We start from the raw sequence: 18787 nt of genomic DNA on the forward strand, positions 1-18787 counted from the left end.
GTGCTGGGTGGCATGGTGGTGCTACCCACACGCAGACTCCAGAAAGGAGCCTGAGGCCTGACAGTGGGGGAAGAAGCTGAGCTGCTTGGATGATCATGCGGCAGCCACCTGCAGTTCCCAAAGGCTGGTATTTTTAAATGGGAGAAGGAACTGTGGGCCCAGACTTGGACTGGTCTGGTAGAGGGTGGCAGGGTTTTTCCTTCTGGAGGGGATGGGCTCTGAGGCAGAAGCCTGCCATTCTTCCAAGTTGTGCAGTTTTTGAATGAAAGACCTGGGTCCTTTTTCAGAAAACCTCTGCCTCTGGAATTTGCCTCTGGGTGGCAGCAGCAGCAGCCGAACCCCACTTTCTGTTCATTAACATTATCATGTTTGATTCGGGGGAGAAAAATAAAGTTAGATGTTTTCGGACAAAAAAAAAATCCCATGCTTTCCTTTGGCTGGTCTAACATGAGCACTGACTTTGGCTAACCTATGGAAAATGGACAACATTGTCCAAAGACTTAATGAATTAAATATGAATCTCCAAGGTTTTGAAGAAAATACAGTCATGTGTTGCCTAACAATAGGGATACATTCTGAGAAGTGCATCTTGAAGCAATTTCATCACTTTGCGGATATCGTAGGGTGCACTGCACAAACCTAGATGGTATAGCCTACTATACACGTCAAAGCTACATTCAATAGCTGGTTACTCCTAGGCTATGAACCTGTTACAGCATGTTACTGTACTGAATACTGTAGAAAACTGTAAGACAATGGTATTTATGTATTTAAACATCTAAACATAGAAAAGATACAGTATAAATATAGTATAAAAAATTAAAACTGGTGCACCCGTGCAGGGCACTTACCACAAATGGAGTCTGCAGGACTGGGAGCTGCTGTGTGAGTCAGTGAGTGAGTGGTGAGGTAATGTGGAGGTTTGGACATTACTGTCCACTACTTCAGACTGTACATACTGTAAATGTCCACCATGCTAAATTTGTAAAAAATAGTTTTCTTTCTTCAGTAATAAATTAACCTTAGCTTACTGTCATTTTTTAACTTTATAAACTTTTAAGATTTTTTTATTTTTTAAATAATGTATTTTACTGATTATGCTATTACAGTTGTCTCATTTTCCCCCCTTTATTCCCCTCTGCCCTGCACAGCCCTTCCCACCCACATTGCCCCCCCGCCCCCGCTTTAGTTCATGTCCATGGGTCATATATGTAAGTTCTTTGCCTTTACATTTCCTATACTATTCTTAACCTCTCCCTATCTTCTACCTACCATTTATGCTACTTATTCTCTGTACCTGTTCCCCCTCTCTCCCCCTCCCACTCCCCTGCTGATAACCCTCCATGTGATCTCCATTTCTGTGGTTCTGTTTCTGTCCTAGTTGTTTGCTTAGTTTGTTTTAGGTGTGGTTGTTAATAACTGTAAGTTTGCTGACATTTTACTGTTGATATTTTTCTCTTTTTTTCTTAGATAAATCCTTTAACATTTCATATAATAAGGGCTTGGTGATGATGAACTCCTTTAACTTGATCTTATCCGAGAAGCACTTTATCTGCCTTTCCATTCTAAATGAAAGCTTTGCTGGATAGAGTAGTCTTGGATGAAGGTTCTTGCCTTTCATGACTTGAATACTTCTTTCCAGCCCATTCTTGCCTGCAAGGTCTCTTTTGAGAAATCAGCTGACAGTCTTATGGGAACTCCTTTGTAGGTAACTCTCTCCTCTCTTGCTGCTTTTAAGATTCTCTCCTTATCTTTAATCTTGGCTAATGTAATTATGATGTGCCTTGGTGTGTTCCTCCTTGGATCCAATTTCTTTCGGACTCTCTGAAATTCCCAGACTTCCTGGAAGTCTCTTTCCTTTGCAAGATTGGGAAAGTTCTCCTTCATTATTTGTTCAAGTAAGTTTTCAATTTCTTGCTCTTCCTCTTCTTCTGGTACCCCTATTATTCAGATGTTGGAATGTTTAAAGATGTCCTAGAGGTTCCTAAGCCTCTCCTCAATTTTCTGAATTCTTATTTCTTCATTCTTTTCTGGTTGGATGTTCCTTTCTTCCTTCTGGTCCACTCTGTTGATCTGAGTTCCAGTTTCCTTCCCATCACTGTTGGATCCCTGTGCATTTTCCTTCATTTCACTTAGCAGAGCCTTCATTTTTTTCATCTAATTTGTGACCAAATTCAACCAATTCTGTGAGCATCCTGATCACCAGTGCTTTGAACTGTGCATCTGATAGGTTGGCTATCTCTTTGTCGCTTAGTTGTATTTGTTCTAGAGCTTTGATCTGTTCTTCCATTTAGGCCTTTTTTTTTTTTTTTTTTTTTTTTGTCTTGGCACACCTGAGCCATGAAAGGTCAAGTGTCTAAGGCAGGTTCTGCTGAAAGGACTGATGCACCTGAACTCACTTAGAATGTGCAGGTAAAAATGCTGGAGTAACTTGTCCCAGTGTAAAAAGTCTACCTGCATCCACACAACTGCAGTTCCTTAGAAGAAAATACATTCTCCGTGGAAGGGATGGATCATAGCTCTTTTCTTTCCAAGTTTTCTGCCTGCCACATTCCTTCCAACTTTAATATTTTTAAAAAAACTTTCTAATTTGTAATAACATTTAGCTTAAAACATATTGTACAACTGCACAAAAATAGTTTCCTCCTTTATATCTATACTCTGTAAGCATTTTTCTATTTAAAAAATTTTTAATTCTTTTAACTTTTTAAACTTTTGTGTTAAAACTAAGATGCAAACACATACATTAACTGAGGCCTCAGTTTAAGTTTTCCTGTGTCTTCCTTTGCTGTCTTATTAACTGTCAAATTCATCAAAATTACATGGCTCTTCTCCTGGTTCTCAACCCAAGACACACATTAGAATTACATGGAGATCTTTAAAAAGAACTCCTGTGATATACAGCAATGATAAAACACAACAACAACCACAACAACAACAAAATCCAACACTGTAAGCCATGCCTTTTCATTTGTTAAGATATTGTAGAAATAATCAAGTGCGGGCTAATAAAGAAACCTTAAGAGTTCATAGGCCTTGAGAAAAAGCCTTAGGCCCTCTCCTTTAAAGCAAAGTACTAAATCTGGTCACTTACTTTGGCGGTAGGATTCCATTTTCTCCCTCCTCCCTTCCTCCTTTCACACCTCCCTCCCTCCTCATTTCACTTCCCCCCTAACTGTTCATAGGACAGAGACTATGGTATGGGGAAGACTATCTCTGTCCTATTAAATGAAGAGTCTGTAGTTCAGACATACTGGTTCTCTGCAATGGACAGCCTGGGTTGCTTCTCCAACACCTCCACCTTCTCCTTTTGGCAAGTCTCCTGACTTTCAGATGCATATTCTCTGCCTCAAATCAAATATGTTTCCAGGAAGCAGACCACCCCTACTTGTAAGTCTGGGGCACCTGGATCAGGCCCAAACTAATTCACCAATCTTTGGGGAAATTACTGGTTGACAAGCACAAAAGTAGCACAATATAGGTGAATAAGGCCTGAGGAGAGAAGCTTCTTTCCCCTTCTTAGTGCACTTCTAGTTAGAAGTGACCCCAAACTCATCCTTGCACGTAATAGCCCTGGGAACTGTGTCCATCTTGTGACCACATGGGGAAGCTTGCTGTAAATGAAGCTGATGACATAGCAAGCAGAACCAAGTGATGGAAAGAATTAGGGTGTTTCATGATAAGTCTGAGTCACTGAAATAAACCAAATGAAGCCTAATGAGCTTCTGGTAGTGCAGTGAGCCAGTAAATGCTCTTTAGGATTTAAGCTAAACAGGAAAGCGGTCTGAGTTGGGTTTTCTGTTATTTGCAACTTAGGTGCATTCTGAAAGATCCACTGCACACATTACAAGGACAGAATGTCTGTTTTATAATTGAATTGCATTTTTGTCTTGTTTTTTTTTATTGTTGTTCAAGTACAGCTGTATAATTGAATTGCATTTGAAAAAGCTAATAGAGTGCTAAAAACAACATATTTGACTTTTGAATACTTTTTGCTGTTGTACTTAGCAGTTAAGTGCTTTCTGTACTAAGAACTGCTATTTGGCTTCAGATTGTTTTTGCAAGAAATGTGGCAAGCTGTGTAAATCAGTTTATTCTGTAATTATTAGGGGAGTCTCCAATACGCAGCCATTGCTCCTCTATCTATAGAAGACAATTAGTACATTGTTAATACCAGGTGAAGAAGAAAGATAATATTCAGCAAATAAAACATACTGTAAAACAATGTATGTAATAGCACATTGGTTTTATTGATAGCAGAAGAAAAATTCTTTTGCTTGTAAAATGTATTTGTTTTACTGAGCTCAGTGTTTTTCCCCATTCTCTGTGTGGGACAAACTTCCCCCCCTAAAATCTGCCTTTTCTTTCTCCAAATAATAATATCCTCCATGACTACAAAGGAAAGTGGGAAGGTCTACCAACAGGTTTCACCAGGATGTTTCTCCCATGGGCTCCTTTCTTCACCGAGACTCTATTTAAAAGAGAAAGGAAGAAAGTGAAATTGGATCCACAAATTGACTTTTCCATATTAAACATATGCTTCTACTGAAACTTAGCTATAAATGTTAAGTGCTTTTATAAATATCAATAGATCTCAAGTAGAATGAAATGGACACTGCTGTCTAATTTATAAACATAATTTATATAAAGCAATATGTAAACCCAAAAGCAAAATCTTTCAAAATATTTTCTTTACGTGGGGGAGGTGGTGTGGGCAGGGAGGGGATGGAGGTGGGAGAGGGTATGGGGGATAACTGGTAATGAAAAAATATAGTAAAAGGTGAACTATTAAAAATAAATAAATAAAAGGAGTTAGGAGGAAAAAGAGTAATTTTTTCTTTTAAATTCTCATAGTATATCTCTGTCACCCTTAGATCCTTTATTGTTAGCAAGTTGATTTCAGGAATTTCCAGTAACCAAATAGTTTTTTTTAATTATTTTTTTAAAGATTTTATTTATTTATTTTTAGAGAGGGAAGGGAGGGAGAAAGAGAGAGAGAGAGAAAGAAACATCAATGTGCAGTTGCTGGGGGCCATGGCCTGCAACCCAGGCATGTGCCCTGACTGGGAATCAAACCTGTGACACTAACCAAATAGTTTTTAACAGAGAATGACTTAAAAAAGAAACAGCCTGCCAGTGAACCACTTCTACCTCCATCCTTCCACCTCCATTTCCCCTTTGAACACCTCTGAACTACTGTATTTTGCCATGTATGTGCATTTTTTACACAGATTTTTGAGGAAAAACTAAGGATGCACATTATACATGGGTATTATGATTATATACCATAGGTGTAATAATCCTATGAATAATGTGCACAAAAATGTGGGTGTGCCTTATACACTGAAAAATATGGTAGTTTAGTCCAATAAGTCATTTATTTCAGTCTGTCACCTCCCTTGCCCTCTCTTTACCTTTATAGGTACCAGACTAGTTGAAACACTTTGGGTGGTGACAACAGAAAAAGCTGAGAGAAAGTGGAGAGAGAAGCCTTGTTTGCTCTGGTTCTATTTGAGTTTCATGCATAAAAGAATGCTTGGGCAGGGACAGGCAGAGTTCCCATGGCTGCACACAAATAGCTCATAAGGCTCCCGAAGTAAAGAGTCTCCTGCCTAGAAAGTACAGAGCTTTGGGTACTATTATCCTCACACGAAGCCCAGCCTCTGGCATCACAGGGCTCCACAACAGCTATTTCTACAGTGTTCATGTCCCTGACCTTGATTTGAAAAATTTCACCAGACCAGATTGTCAAACAAATTTTTCACATTTAAAAACGTATCTTTAACAAGCCCTGGCCAGGTGGCTCAGTTGGCTGGAGCATCATCCTGTACACCAATAGGCTGTAGGTTTGATTTCCGGTCAGGGCACACACACAGGTTGTGGGTTCGATACCCCGTTGGGGTATGTACAGCAGGCAACTGATCAATGTTTCTCTCTCACATTGATGTCTCTCTCTTGCTCAAATCAATAAACAGGCTTGGGTGAAGATTTAATTAATTAATTAATTAATTAATCAAAAGTAGCTATTTTACCAGTTCAAACCAGTGTTAAAGCCTTAGAAAATGAACAAAGTCATGGTATTTATGTAGCAGTCTATGATTAGCTGTAGTTTTCAACGTTTGCGGTTAATATGGGGAACTGAAAAGATGATTCTTCCATCAAACAAATAAACTAGAAATGAAAGTTCGAAGTCAGTCAACATTTATTAAACTGCTTCCCATGCTGAGCCTTAACCTCCACTGCACCAGGGAACCCCACACTGACGGGTCTGCCAAACCCTTCCCCACAGGTCCGCCATTTCTCCTTTCACAGCAGGACATGAAACTCTAACCCCTCTTGACTGGACTATTACATTAGCCTCTTAGACGCTTTCCCTCCTTTAATCCATCGACATCCAACAGCAATACTTCTTAAGCACAATTTTGATCATATCACTCTTATTCGAAAGTTCATGATAACACCAAACAATTCAAACTCTGAATGTGTCTAAAGCCATAATACCCTTCAGCCACCACCAATAAATACTGTTAACACCCAATGTTTTGGTTTATGTACTCTGCTGGAGCCACTGGAGGTTGCTTCCTGGGGACTACACTTCTTCCCCTCTTTAATCTTTCCTTGGCTTGTAGAATCTCTTTAGAGGACTCTGCTCTATGAAGAAAATGAAGCTTAAAATTAATTTCTAAAGTCTACCTTTACTACTGCAGCCTGGTTCCTATGACTGCAATGTCAGAAACCTTGCCAAATGCACATAATTTTGGTCAGTTTCATCGATTAATTTCTCTATCTATATCTGTTCCTATTTCTAAGATGTCTATAATAGTTACGAAAAGTCCATAAACTGAAAGTTTGATGTTTTGGGTCTTATCTTCCCTCAAAGCTTTGACCTGACTTGCTACCACTTTTTCTCATATGTGGGCCTACTTCCCCACATTGCTCCCTGAGACCCCTCTCTCTCATCTAGCCCTGACCCCTCCATATCAACCGCTTTTGTAGTTGCTGACGTCCTCAGTACTGGGCTCAAGTAGAGCACAGTCCCTCCCCACATTCAGGGAAGCATATGTGTATGTGAGGGTGGCGGTGGTAGGGACCTTTGGCCTTATTTTAAAACCTGTTTTAAACAATTTAAAAGACCTCAGAAAGCTAAGAGGAAACTCTCAGTTTTCATTCACCTTAAGAAAGATTTAACTGTAAGTATACTAAACTTATTTTAAGTGTTTTATCACTTTTTTATTTAGGCGTTTTATATCTGTTTACTAAATGTCCTTGAATTAAACACAAAGAAAAGCCAATGATAAATGGAGAAAGCTGTTACACATGAGCTTGCTCAGGCAAATCAGAAGTCATACTTCCTCTCCAGGCCAACTACCACATGAGGAGGTAAGAGCTAGGACATGAAAGCTGTCTTCACTTAGACATGACAATTCTAATTTGTAACCAATGAAGGAGCCATAGGGAAGCTGAGGAAGATGCAAGACTCTGGACCAGTGCTGTCCAGCAGAAACAGAATGTGAGACATGTATCATTTTTAATTTTCTAGTAGCCACGTTAAAAAAAATAAAATAAAGAGGTAAAATTAATTTTAATAGCACATTTTATTTAACCCAATCTATCTAAAATGTTTCAATATGATAGCAAAAATTATTAAGATATTATTGAGATATTTTACTTTTTAAAACTAACTCTTTAAAATTTGGTTTGCATTTTTTTCACTGTCAGCACATCTCAATTCAGGTTGGCTGCGTTTCCAGTTCTGAACAGGCACAGCTAGTCTGAAAACTGGAGCGTCGCCTTGTAGGGGGAAAATACAATGTGGAAAACAGCCTTAGCAAAATAAATAGCTGAAAGGAAGAATTAAGAACAATTTCTTTAAAATTCTCAGTGGTCTTGTTACTGAGGAGAGACTGAGAAAAACAGATATAATTAAGTCTAAAATTCTCTTTCAGGTGATAGATAACAAAAGCTGGAGTGGGAAAACTCTGATTGTTAAAAAAATATTCCCTTCCAAAAATATATTAATAAATAAGGTCTTTGTTCATCAAAATGAGATGTTTTAAATTAGTCCTACAATTTCCTAACATTTTTTGTCTTATTTCTCTTCCTTTCTATGGGAGGTGATTTTCAAAGTTTCTGGATCAATAGCCTGAGGCCCCCAAATTACATCTCAATAAGCAAGCATGTTGTCTTCACCCAATTCCTAAAGATATACTATAAAACATTTAGTCTTTCTTAAAGAGAATGGAGATTAATTTAGAAAACTAAAAAATATACTCCATTATCCAAGTTAGTCCTTTGCTTTCTTTCATCTTCCTGTCCTCAAACTTATGGCCACTTTGCGGACTGTCTACCTCCATTAGACGAGTATGTAGAGAGAAAAAAGGGGGCTAGGGATAGCATTTGTGGGCAAAGGCTTGGGGCAGAGTAGTTTACAACTATGGCTTACCCATAAGTATTTTATCATTGGGAAGTTTTTAAAAACACCAGTATTTTCTATTACATTATTATGAAATATTTATAATTGGTCTTCCTTATTTCACATAAATGGCATCTTTTTTTAATACGGAAACCACCTTACAATGTCAACTTTACCTTCTCCTGTCAGTTCCGAGCCCGGGGAGGTTGGTAAAACTGCTGGGTTGGCCGAGTGGATCGCCGTGGCTGGCCATCACCTCCTCTGCGGAACTCAAGGGTCTGGTCGTAGGTTCCTTCTTCCTCCTGTTTGCAAAAAGTAGGGATGAAACACGTTCAAAATAACTCCAAGTTTCCTAAGTTAAATACATTTTATGGTCTCATCTCAATACACCCTCTTAAGCTGCCTATGACTCATATCTGTCAACTTTTATAACAGAGGGAGGCAAGGAGAAGGAAAAAACCTCTTTTGGTCCTAGGTAACAGAAGAATAAACATTTATAGTGGTAATATTAGAATCAAACTTAATTCTAGAAAAGGAAACCATTTCCATATAACAGCATGATTCTCTCTTCAAATAACATGACACACTAGTGTGAAAACACAGAAATCCAAGCATTATGATAAAAATTTTCTTAAATATTTGGGCTTCTAAATATTTCTACGTGTTTATCACGGAAAGAGGTTTGGTAAGATATGGAAAAGGATTGGAAGAGCCTCAGAACGTTCACCAGTCTCTGTCCTCATCTGACGAAATCTCCAACATCATTAAGAACCTTACATCTAGAGACAGGAAAAAATAATGGATTGGAATGAGGAGGGAAACATAATTTACATATACAGAAGGCTTCATGCAAGACATAGCAATCACCACAGTAAGAAACAAACTAATTTCTTCTCATTTTCTTTCTTACTGAGGGAGTAGATCAGCCAGCTTAAAGAATAGCATGGGAAAATTAGGACAAGCAGAAAGACTGTAGTTAATCATAACATTTGGAAAGCACTTAGAAGCAACAGAAATGTAGCCAAAAGCCACACTGGTTTCTTACTGAGTGCTGCCACCCTGTTATTTTAGTGTTTTTCAGTTAATGTGGCTATGAAGTATGTTCCCCTTTAGAGACAGAAGAAAACTGGCTCTCAGTTTTGTTTATGGAAAGAAGCAGGGTTATGGCAAAAGTTGTTTCAGTTCCAACTACATTATCAGAGCACAATACTTTGCATGATTTCAGAAATTCATCCTACTCCTTTCTCCTCCTCACTTTATCTCTGAATCTCTTTCCCAAAATATAATTTTCCTTTGACCCTATTAATAACATAGGAAGTTAACATAAAAGACTGAGTTCTACTCTTTACATTTTACCCATCTAACTATTCCAATTTTACCTGATGGGAACAGAAAGAGAAAGATGCTAAGACAATGTGATCAAATCCTAGTATTTAGAAATAATGTTTAATATTTGGCATGAACATAAACCTCATTAGGCATCCTGCATGGTATTCTTAAGAAAGAACTATTATTTCCATTTTATGCTAAGGACACTGAGCCTAGGAAACTTTAGGGCTTTGCCCTAACACTTAAGGCAAATCTGAGTTTATATTCAAAGACTGCTGCTAAGCCTTTAAAATCTTAGTTTGTATGTAAAAGAAGTAAACCAACAGCCAAAAATTAATGATCATTCTGAAAGGGATTTCATCACCTAAGTAAGACAATGGAGGAAGCTGACAATATATTTGATATAAATCAAAAACTACATTTTATTTTATTTTTGAAATTCCAACATGCATCTTGGTTGTTTTATTGTCCTTCTGTTAAAGAAAATTGCCAAAATTCACAGCAGATTTGGCAAACATGATCAGATGTTTTACAAAAGATACAGAAACAGCAAATACACATCTGAGAAAAACTTTCTATAAATCCTTGGGGAAATGCAATCAAACAATAGTGAGGCAGTACAACAAAGTTACTTTTAAAAGTTTGGATAAAAACAATTGACCAAACCAAGTGTTTTAGACACAAATTCCAGATTAGGTCTCCTTTTTCTGTGCCCCTTTCATTAACAATCAATCTCAAAATGGTTGGAAGTGTCAAATGTTTATAATTTAGTAAAGCAATTAAATTGCAGGAAGAAAATTAAGAAGTGTACAGGAAAGAAATGAATTAGTCTTATTATTCTGGTCACTGTTCTGATAGATGATTATCACATATTATAGCTAAATATGAAAAGGAACTATTTAATTGTATAAACTCCAACAGCATTTGAAGCTTTGCATGTTAACTGAGAACAAAAAAAAACAAACATTATTTGGTAATGTAGAAGATGAAGTAATCATTTCAGGAATTAGAACGGAATGTTATTTTTCTCCACACCCAGCTTTAGAACTGGCCAGGAACATATAAAATCTACACTTATACCAATAAAATACATTGTTAAGGACAGGACACCACATCTGCTGAGTGAGTGAGCTGCATTACATAATAAATGTGCCATTGCTATTTGAAAAGCTGTCTCTACTGCGTTTAAAAGATTCAGTCTATACCAGCCAGAGCTAATTAAATGGTTATAAAGATGACAGACCTTGAGATTTCTTTTACATTATTTGATGTTTTTGCTATCTTTTTATACAAAATGCAAGCAAAAAATAAAAATGATACTGACAGCCTGGTTTTCAGTTATTATCAAAGACACAATCTTGCTTTTTAAACTTTTAAAGTATTCTTCCCGCAGAGTAGTTGAGGGCAAACCTGATTAGCCAGGAAAACCACTGGCTAATGTACTTCCCTGTAGTACATAGTAATTTTTAGCACTAAAAACTTTAGAATGAGTACCTCTTCCCATTTGTGTGATGCAGCTCAATTTAACACATCAGTTTATTTGGACTCATCTTTAAGTGATATTTATACCTTGTTCTTCTAGCCTATCTTCTTATTTTAGGTTGCACTACTCCGTAACAGATTTAAAACTCAAAAAAAATTATTTCATAGTTTATGAACATATTTAAAAAATTTAACTCTGTGTTTGAGTTGGCACAGTCCTGGCATGCCATCTAGTCCATCCCCCCCATCTGACAGATGAGGCATCTCTAAACCCAGAGAGGTGAAGTGATTTCCCCAAGTCACAGAGCTCATTCCAGGAAACAGCCAGACCAGGGCCACTTGTTTCTGACTCTCAGGCAGCATTCTTTCAAAGACTTGCAATAGATTTGATAAAATGGAAACAACCGATGTCATCTTCGCCTAAGCTTTTGAGATTTAGAACCATTTTATTGAACTCACATTTTTCTCACTAAATAACTAGTATTCAAAATGTGCCTTCTTTTCATGCCAATATGTACTAATTTATTGTTCCTTTTAGTGAAAAGATACAAAATGCAATAATCATTGTGACATCAAGCATAAATGAATTGGTATTTTGAAAAAAATTCACAGTGCCAATGCAAAAAGGAGAGGTACAATTTCATGTATTATATAAAACATGTTCCGCGGGACACACTATATCTTTCCTGAATATCCTCTCCAGCCTTCCATTACTGCATATCTGTGACTAAGATCATAGGCAAATATATAACCCCTCATCTGTAAATGAGCTGTGTTAGAGAAGTTCATTGTAAATCAGTCACTTGGCCCATTGAACATGCTTCAGTGGGAGGTGTGAAACACATTTAGAGGTCAGGTTCTCTGTCCCACAAACGGTGAGGTGCAGCAGAGTGCAAACCAGTACCCTAAGGAAGATGTTGGATCAATGCTTCCCAACAGGGAGTGATTTTGCACCCCAGAAAGCATTGGCCAATATCCAGATATTTTTGATTGTCGCATCTGAGGGTGCTATTGGCATCTATGAGTGGGTCGGGAGACATTTCTGGTTTTTACAAACTAAAGAGGTAGGGTTGGGGGAGGTTGTTACCCCATCTAATGGTTGGAGTAACATTGGCTGGAGGTCGAGGATGCTGCTAAACATCTATAGTGCACAGGACAGCCCACACGACAAAGAACTACCCAGTCCGAACGCCAGCACTGCTGAGGCTGAGAAACCCCGGGCTAGGCGGATGAAGGAGGAGGAAACTTCCTGCTCTTGTGTGCCCGGAAGTTTGGGTTTGCCACTTTCCCTTTTTCATTTTGGACATTTCTTCTTTTGCCTCTGCCCCTAATGCTGACCCAACCCTCTGTGGAACTTTCGTGGGGAGCTCCACTTGCCAACAATACTGTCTTCCTCTGCTCCAGCTACATGTTCATAGTTACTTAACTTGCTGAGTTGCCTTACCTTAATTTACCATTCTTTCAGCATTTTCCCACAGCCACAACTTTGTGAGAAGAAAGGAGAGATTATTTGGTTGGTGGAACTGGAGATTGGGGATGGTAATTCTCTTCACAAAAACACTTTGTAATTCTCTTTACAAAAACTTATTTTGTGCTGTCACCTATGCTTGAATAGATGAGAGTATTTTGTGTGCAATTTAACAGTTTCTTCTAGTCAGTTTCTTGTCACAGAAACATCATAGTCACAAACACAAGCCAGCATATAAAATGTATGCCATGTACCCTCAGCAATAATCCTTGAACTTCAGGACATTTTGAACAATGAAGTACAACTGAGTACATATTTCCTTAGTGATTCCATATGTAAAAGGCTTAAATGGCTTACTCTATGCATTCCCCCGGCCACCTCCTGCCTGCCTTGTTAGCTTTGTACTCAGTTTATGGAAAATACAAACTAATTTTAATATAAAACCTAAGCAAACAATCATTTGAAAAATGAACCTGCTTTTCCAAAATGTCAAGTAATAAAAGCAAAACTATGGGTACAGTGAAGAGATTAGTGGTTGCCAAGGGATGAGGGAAACAAAAGGATGAATAGGCAGATTTTTTAGGGCTGTGAAACTATTTTGTGTGATACCATTATGTCACTATACTTTTTTCCCGGCCCCACAGAATGCACACCACCGAGACTGAGCCCCAGCGTACGTCACCTGTGGTGTGTGTCAGTGCAGGCTCATCAATGGTAATAATGCACCACTCGGTGGGGACGTGAGATGACGGGGGAGGCTGTGCCTGTGTGAGGGCCGTGAGCACGGGGAAAATCTCTGTGTCTTCCTCTCAGTATTTCGTGAATCTAAAACTGTTTTTAAAAATAAAGTCTTTTTAAAAACAGGCCACATCAGTGGGATACTTTGTGCCTCATATAGTACTGATGATATAGCAGGTCCTTCGTAAGTGATGAAATATTTGCTGACCTGCCCAATCCATTCGGATTCTTCCTGTGTTTATCAGTGATACCATGATATCATAACAGACTATGAGAGCTAAATTTCTCTCCTCCATGGGATGCCATTAATTAATTAATATGTGAAAACCTCTTTGAAGATTATTGAGCTGTCTGAACTGGCTCTAGGTTGTGCTTAATTTTGATTATACCCTGGATGTTAGTAGCATTTCCTCTTGGTTTCCCACTGGAAAACTCTGACCTTTCAGTGTGTCAGTCAGAATTAAGAAATAAAGTATCTCTGTCTCATTCAAAAACAAACAAAAAAAATAATGTAATGGGCTCCAAAAGTAGAATTTAAAATATTTTAAATGATCTATTTTAGCTCAAATATTCTATTATATTAAAGTAACTGAAATTTGAAAGTAAAAGCTGAATCAGTCTTTATTGTTTGTGAATATTATGGATCATACTTGTGCCCACTAGAGTCATGTATCAACACTGAATGTTAGGTTTACACTTATCCTTGTTTAAGAAGTATGTTCTAATTCAATATTTATAGCTCCATCACAAAATAAACTGGGCTGTGGTAGCCTGGAACCACCACTATAAAAGAGGAAGTTTCTGTCAATAACAGTCCAAATGACTACTGAGCTATTATTTGCCCAAATAACAAGCACCATCACTTGAGCTAGAACACAGGTCTTCTGTCTGCCCTTCACTATGCTTCTGAGTAATAAGGGTTAGAAACCATGAATTTCAGAACTGGAAGGGGAATTGGAGATAACCTAACTGAGCACAGATCAACTTTTTAAAAAATCATTATTCACTTTTTGGGGGTAAATGTAGTACTCATCTTTCAAATGAAATTTTGCATGTAGAATTCTAACATAAAATAGATTGGTTCAGGTTAAAGTGCACGTTTACATACATGTATGTTAGTAATATACCCTTGCTTTTCTCTTCCTTAGTCCCTCTAATCTCTGTAACCCCTAAACCACAAAAATTAAAAACCCAACTTAGTTCAACCTCCGCTGAACACTGTGAACAAGCTGGGCTGAGTGACTCATTAAAATATAAGAAAGTGAACTAGTGGAAGGATGGGAACTGGAATACAGGCCTCTAGCTCTGAATTCAGAGACTATTTGCCTTTGCCTTCTATTGTAGAGAAAATCTAAACTCTACTTTTGACTTCTATAAATGAAATGTCTCATTTTATAGTAAAAATTCACCTATACCCAAATGGGAAAAAAATCAGGTTTTAGTAACATAGGAGGTTACTACATGTAACTAAAATAAGTAAATTTTATGATAATAGACTATCCTATTTTTTAAAAGTCTGAACAAAATATCATTTTAAAATAAAATCCAATGGGGAATCATACTCTCCCTTCTCCTCAAAGCAGCTCTAAGAACAACCTTATAATGTGTACCATGTCCAGTAATATTTTATTTAAACTAGCTATGACAGAAGAGAAATGAAAAACAACACTAATTCTAAAAAAAATCTGATAAAAAATCTCATCACTAAACAAGTGTTCCAAAACGCCAGCTGAGAAAACATAATGTGCTCATTCCTGTGTCGGGCTGAATTTCAAGAACTAGGAGACACTTCACTGTGGTTGTGATCTTCTCTTTTTAGAAAACAGTATGTTTTCTAAAGTTATATAAAAATGGAAATTGGTGATGATTCTGTAAGATATTAGGAAATCATCTGAATTCCTAGCTCAAGGGTTTTATTCTACACTTTGCCAACTAAAGCACAACCTAAATAAGACAACTAAACTTTAACATGAAAGAAACTGTATGTTTAGAGGACACTAAAAGCAAATGCAGTACTATCCATCACTGTCCTTCCTCTAACACCATTAAGGTCCACCCTTTAATTCAAAGTAAACAAGCTGGTTTTGGTAGGAAAGTACTCAAGAAAACGCAACTAAATATCAAAGGACTGCATCCATATGTTAACTAAGAGAATACAATATAAAAGAGACTAGCAGACATGTCACCCTTACCAAATTTCAAATGATAAAAATACACTCTTCTACTCAAAATACACCTAAGTTTATTTACCACTTGGTACAGAAAAAAAGAAAATGAATGTTTATTCCACTGTGTGCGCCTGGCATTTTTGTATTTATCTCATTTAATACTTTGACTGACTTAATCTCACCATTCTGCAGATGAAGCAACTAAGGCTCAGAGCAACTCCCCCAAAGCTGTGAGAGTGACCACACTTCAATGAGAACCCTGGGCTGTCTGCTCTGAAGTTCTTTCCAATGCGCTGTGCATGTAGTGTGCACTTATATTTCTTGCTTCAGACGGTTATGATTAATTTCTTCTAATACCTGGCTTAGGATCAATTTTAAATAAATGAATGGCTACTGCCCTGAGCCTAGTATAAGTATCATTTAACAGCTGTCATCTTTGTTGAAATACCATAGTGAAGCCCAAAGAATAAATAATTTGTAAAATGTGTAGCTCTCTCATTGCCTGTTTTAGCTGAAGGTTAAACAGATTTCAAAAGCCTTGTCCAGAAGTCAGATTACGGAACATATTCCTGCTTGAAAAGATCCCAGTCTACTCAAAGAGTCCCTTGAGAGATACTTTATCATGGCATTGCTATTTAAAATCTCAGTCTCTGAAGTCAGATCTGAATCTGAGTTTCAACTCCACCGCTTTCTCTGCATGTTATTCAACTTCTCCATGCCTGTTTTCTCACATAGAAAACAGGCAGGAACTCATAGTTTTACAAGGAAAATTATATAAATTAATGCCTATAAAGAGTTTAGCAAATAAGCCATCTACGTTGTCCATTATTCTGAATTAAGTAACCATTTAAAAATGAAATATACATCCCTACTTCAATTAAACTATCTAAACTCACAGACTTTGCTAAAAATCAGGAAGTTTGTTGTGGGACTCCCTCGAGCTGTTCTGGGCAGGTAAGGAAAGTAGGAAAGCCATCAAAGAAACTGAAAGAGCCAATGCAAGAAGAAAGATTCTTACTACCGGCTCTCCTTTTATTTTCTTTAGAAATTACAAAAAAAATCCACAAAAACTAATCACATTATAAATAATTCTACTGTTACCACTGTTTTTTGTTTCTTTTGAAAGGAGGTCCTTCTTCTTCCTTTTAATTATAGAGAAAATAGGCAAACAGAAAAAGAGGGAAGCAAAGAAGCGCTACTGAAAACAATCGAAAGTTACAAACCCTATCTGCATAATATCTGAATATTTTAAAAGGCAAAAATATATTAACATGATTAACCTGTTTGAAAATCCTGCCTTTAGACCATACCCTTAAAATTTTAGTAAATGCCATGAAGAGAAACCAGTTAGAAACACTATTTGAAAAGTGGGAGTAAAGCAATGACGATTAACAATGGAAAATGCCTGTTGATATGTTTTCAGGTCAATGCCTATAACTTTATCTTTGCAAAAGCCAACACTTTCCCAAGTATGTTAATTGGGAAAATAAGTTTTAGAATGTTTTATGGTTAATACATATGAGCTGTAATCACAAGTTGTTAATCATCTGATTATCATTAAGTTATAACATTCTTACATCTTAAATTGGCAGGCAAATATCATATACCATGGTTTAACCAATTCTGTCTCTGAAAGTAATAATTACTAGACTATAATGCCAGACTGCTTTTCACTCTAAAGCAGTCATCCTAATGTATTTTCTATAGCTGACCACCTGAGACAAACAGTCATGGTATGCTACAGTGACCTGAAATACAGATTCAAGGAACGGAATTAGAAAAAAAACCTTCATATCGAATTAATAAAATACAGAACTGATCTTTGCCATTTTCACATTTAAATCCCACTCATACCAACAACTCATGCTGACAATTATCTGCATAATGAACTAAAATTATTTCTCTGTGGTTAAACATAAAGGTAACAGATGTTTAAAAACCCTTATCAACTACCAGGCTTGTTGATAAAGCCACAGTTTTAGAAACATACAGCACTCTGGGAGCCAGTGATCTGACCTGTGTGGTATGAAATTCACCACCACCTCGCACAGGTGGTGTGGTGGTTCTGCCGCCTTCAAGGGACTCTGGTGTAGGGAGCGCAGGCTTCCTCAGGTGGCCAGCTGCACTGCTCTGTCGCGGTTCCCAGAAAGTACAAATCTGCATTTCTGGAACTTCTACCTACGTTCTCTAGTTGAGCCTGTTTTCTCTGTCATATAAAATATTTTAAATTATTTTAAAACAAGTATTATACCTTTCCTTATTCTTCCATTTTCTAGACTTAAGACTCGGTTCCTGGAATCATTTGTCAAACATCATTATTTCCTGAATTATCCATCATCTTGATTATCTTTTCCTTTATATATTTTAAAGTTTACTATTCTGTATATCCTAGCATTCAGAATATTTCCAGTGTGGTCTGCTTGGAAATGGAATACTATTATTACCCACAATAAACAAACTCTGTATCAGTCTGTTAGTGCAATCTCACCTTGCTTCAACAATATTAGCAGCTGCTCGACCACGGCATGCTCCTATCGTGCTTGTCATCAAACAAATCCCTCCTACTCCCAGGTCTAGTATTTCATCCTATATTTAAGGAGAATTATTTTCTCCTTAAATTAAAGATATCATTTTGCATTACTGAAAGATATTATTTTGGAACAGTATTACATTAGTGTATTCTGAATAACTAGATGACATTAAGTCAGTTTTCTGACAGGTTATTTTGGTGATTTATTAACTTTTTTTTTGCACAGTAGAAATTAGAGGACAACCATCTAAAAGGAAAATATCTAAACAGATGACTAAAATGTAGTTTAATCTTGAAAGTAGGTTCCAGTGAAATTTAGAAGGTGAAAAGAGAGTCTCAGTATAAAATTAAACTCTTTTAGCAACAGAATAGTAGGTTAAAAAAATAGCTTGTTTTTTTTCTACCCAATGTAAAACACCTTCTAGCTCCTCGAAAAATATTAGCTGATACCTCTACTCACATACATCATCAGCTCTCTATATAAAATTCTCTAAATTCCTGGGAACAAAGATTGAATGAATTAGTGGTTGGAAGATACTTTACCGAACCGAAACAGTGTATCACATATTGAATATAAGCTTACTGCTAGGCTGACCATTTTTATATACATCATTTCATTAACCAACCACCCTGCTACCCCCACCCCTCCCCCCGCCACA

General features: G+C 37.2%; 1 protein-coding gene across 1 annotated transcript in view; it reads right to left on the reverse strand.

Annotated features, from left to right (window-relative positions):
- Positions 1 to 4227: 4227 nt before the first annotated feature.
- TDRD3 (tudor domain containing 3) overlaps positions 4228 to 18787 on the reverse strand; it is a 163490-nt gene continuing 148930 nt past the window's right edge. Inside the window, 2 exon segments of the mRNA XM_028526378.2 lie at positions 4228 to 4471; positions 8590 to 8715. Of these exon segments, the coding sequence (XP_028382179.2) occupies positions 8599 to 8715 (117 nt within the window). The 3' untranslated portion in view covers positions 4228 to 4471; positions 8590 to 8598.

Source organism: Phyllostomus discolor, chromosome 11 (genome assembly GCF_004126475.2).
Source record: "Phyllostomus discolor isolate MPI-MPIP mPhyDis1 chromosome 11, mPhyDis1.pri.v3, whole genome shotgun sequence".
NCBI classification, from domain to species: domain Eukaryota; kingdom Metazoa; phylum Chordata; class Mammalia; order Chiroptera; family Phyllostomidae; genus Phyllostomus; species Phyllostomus discolor.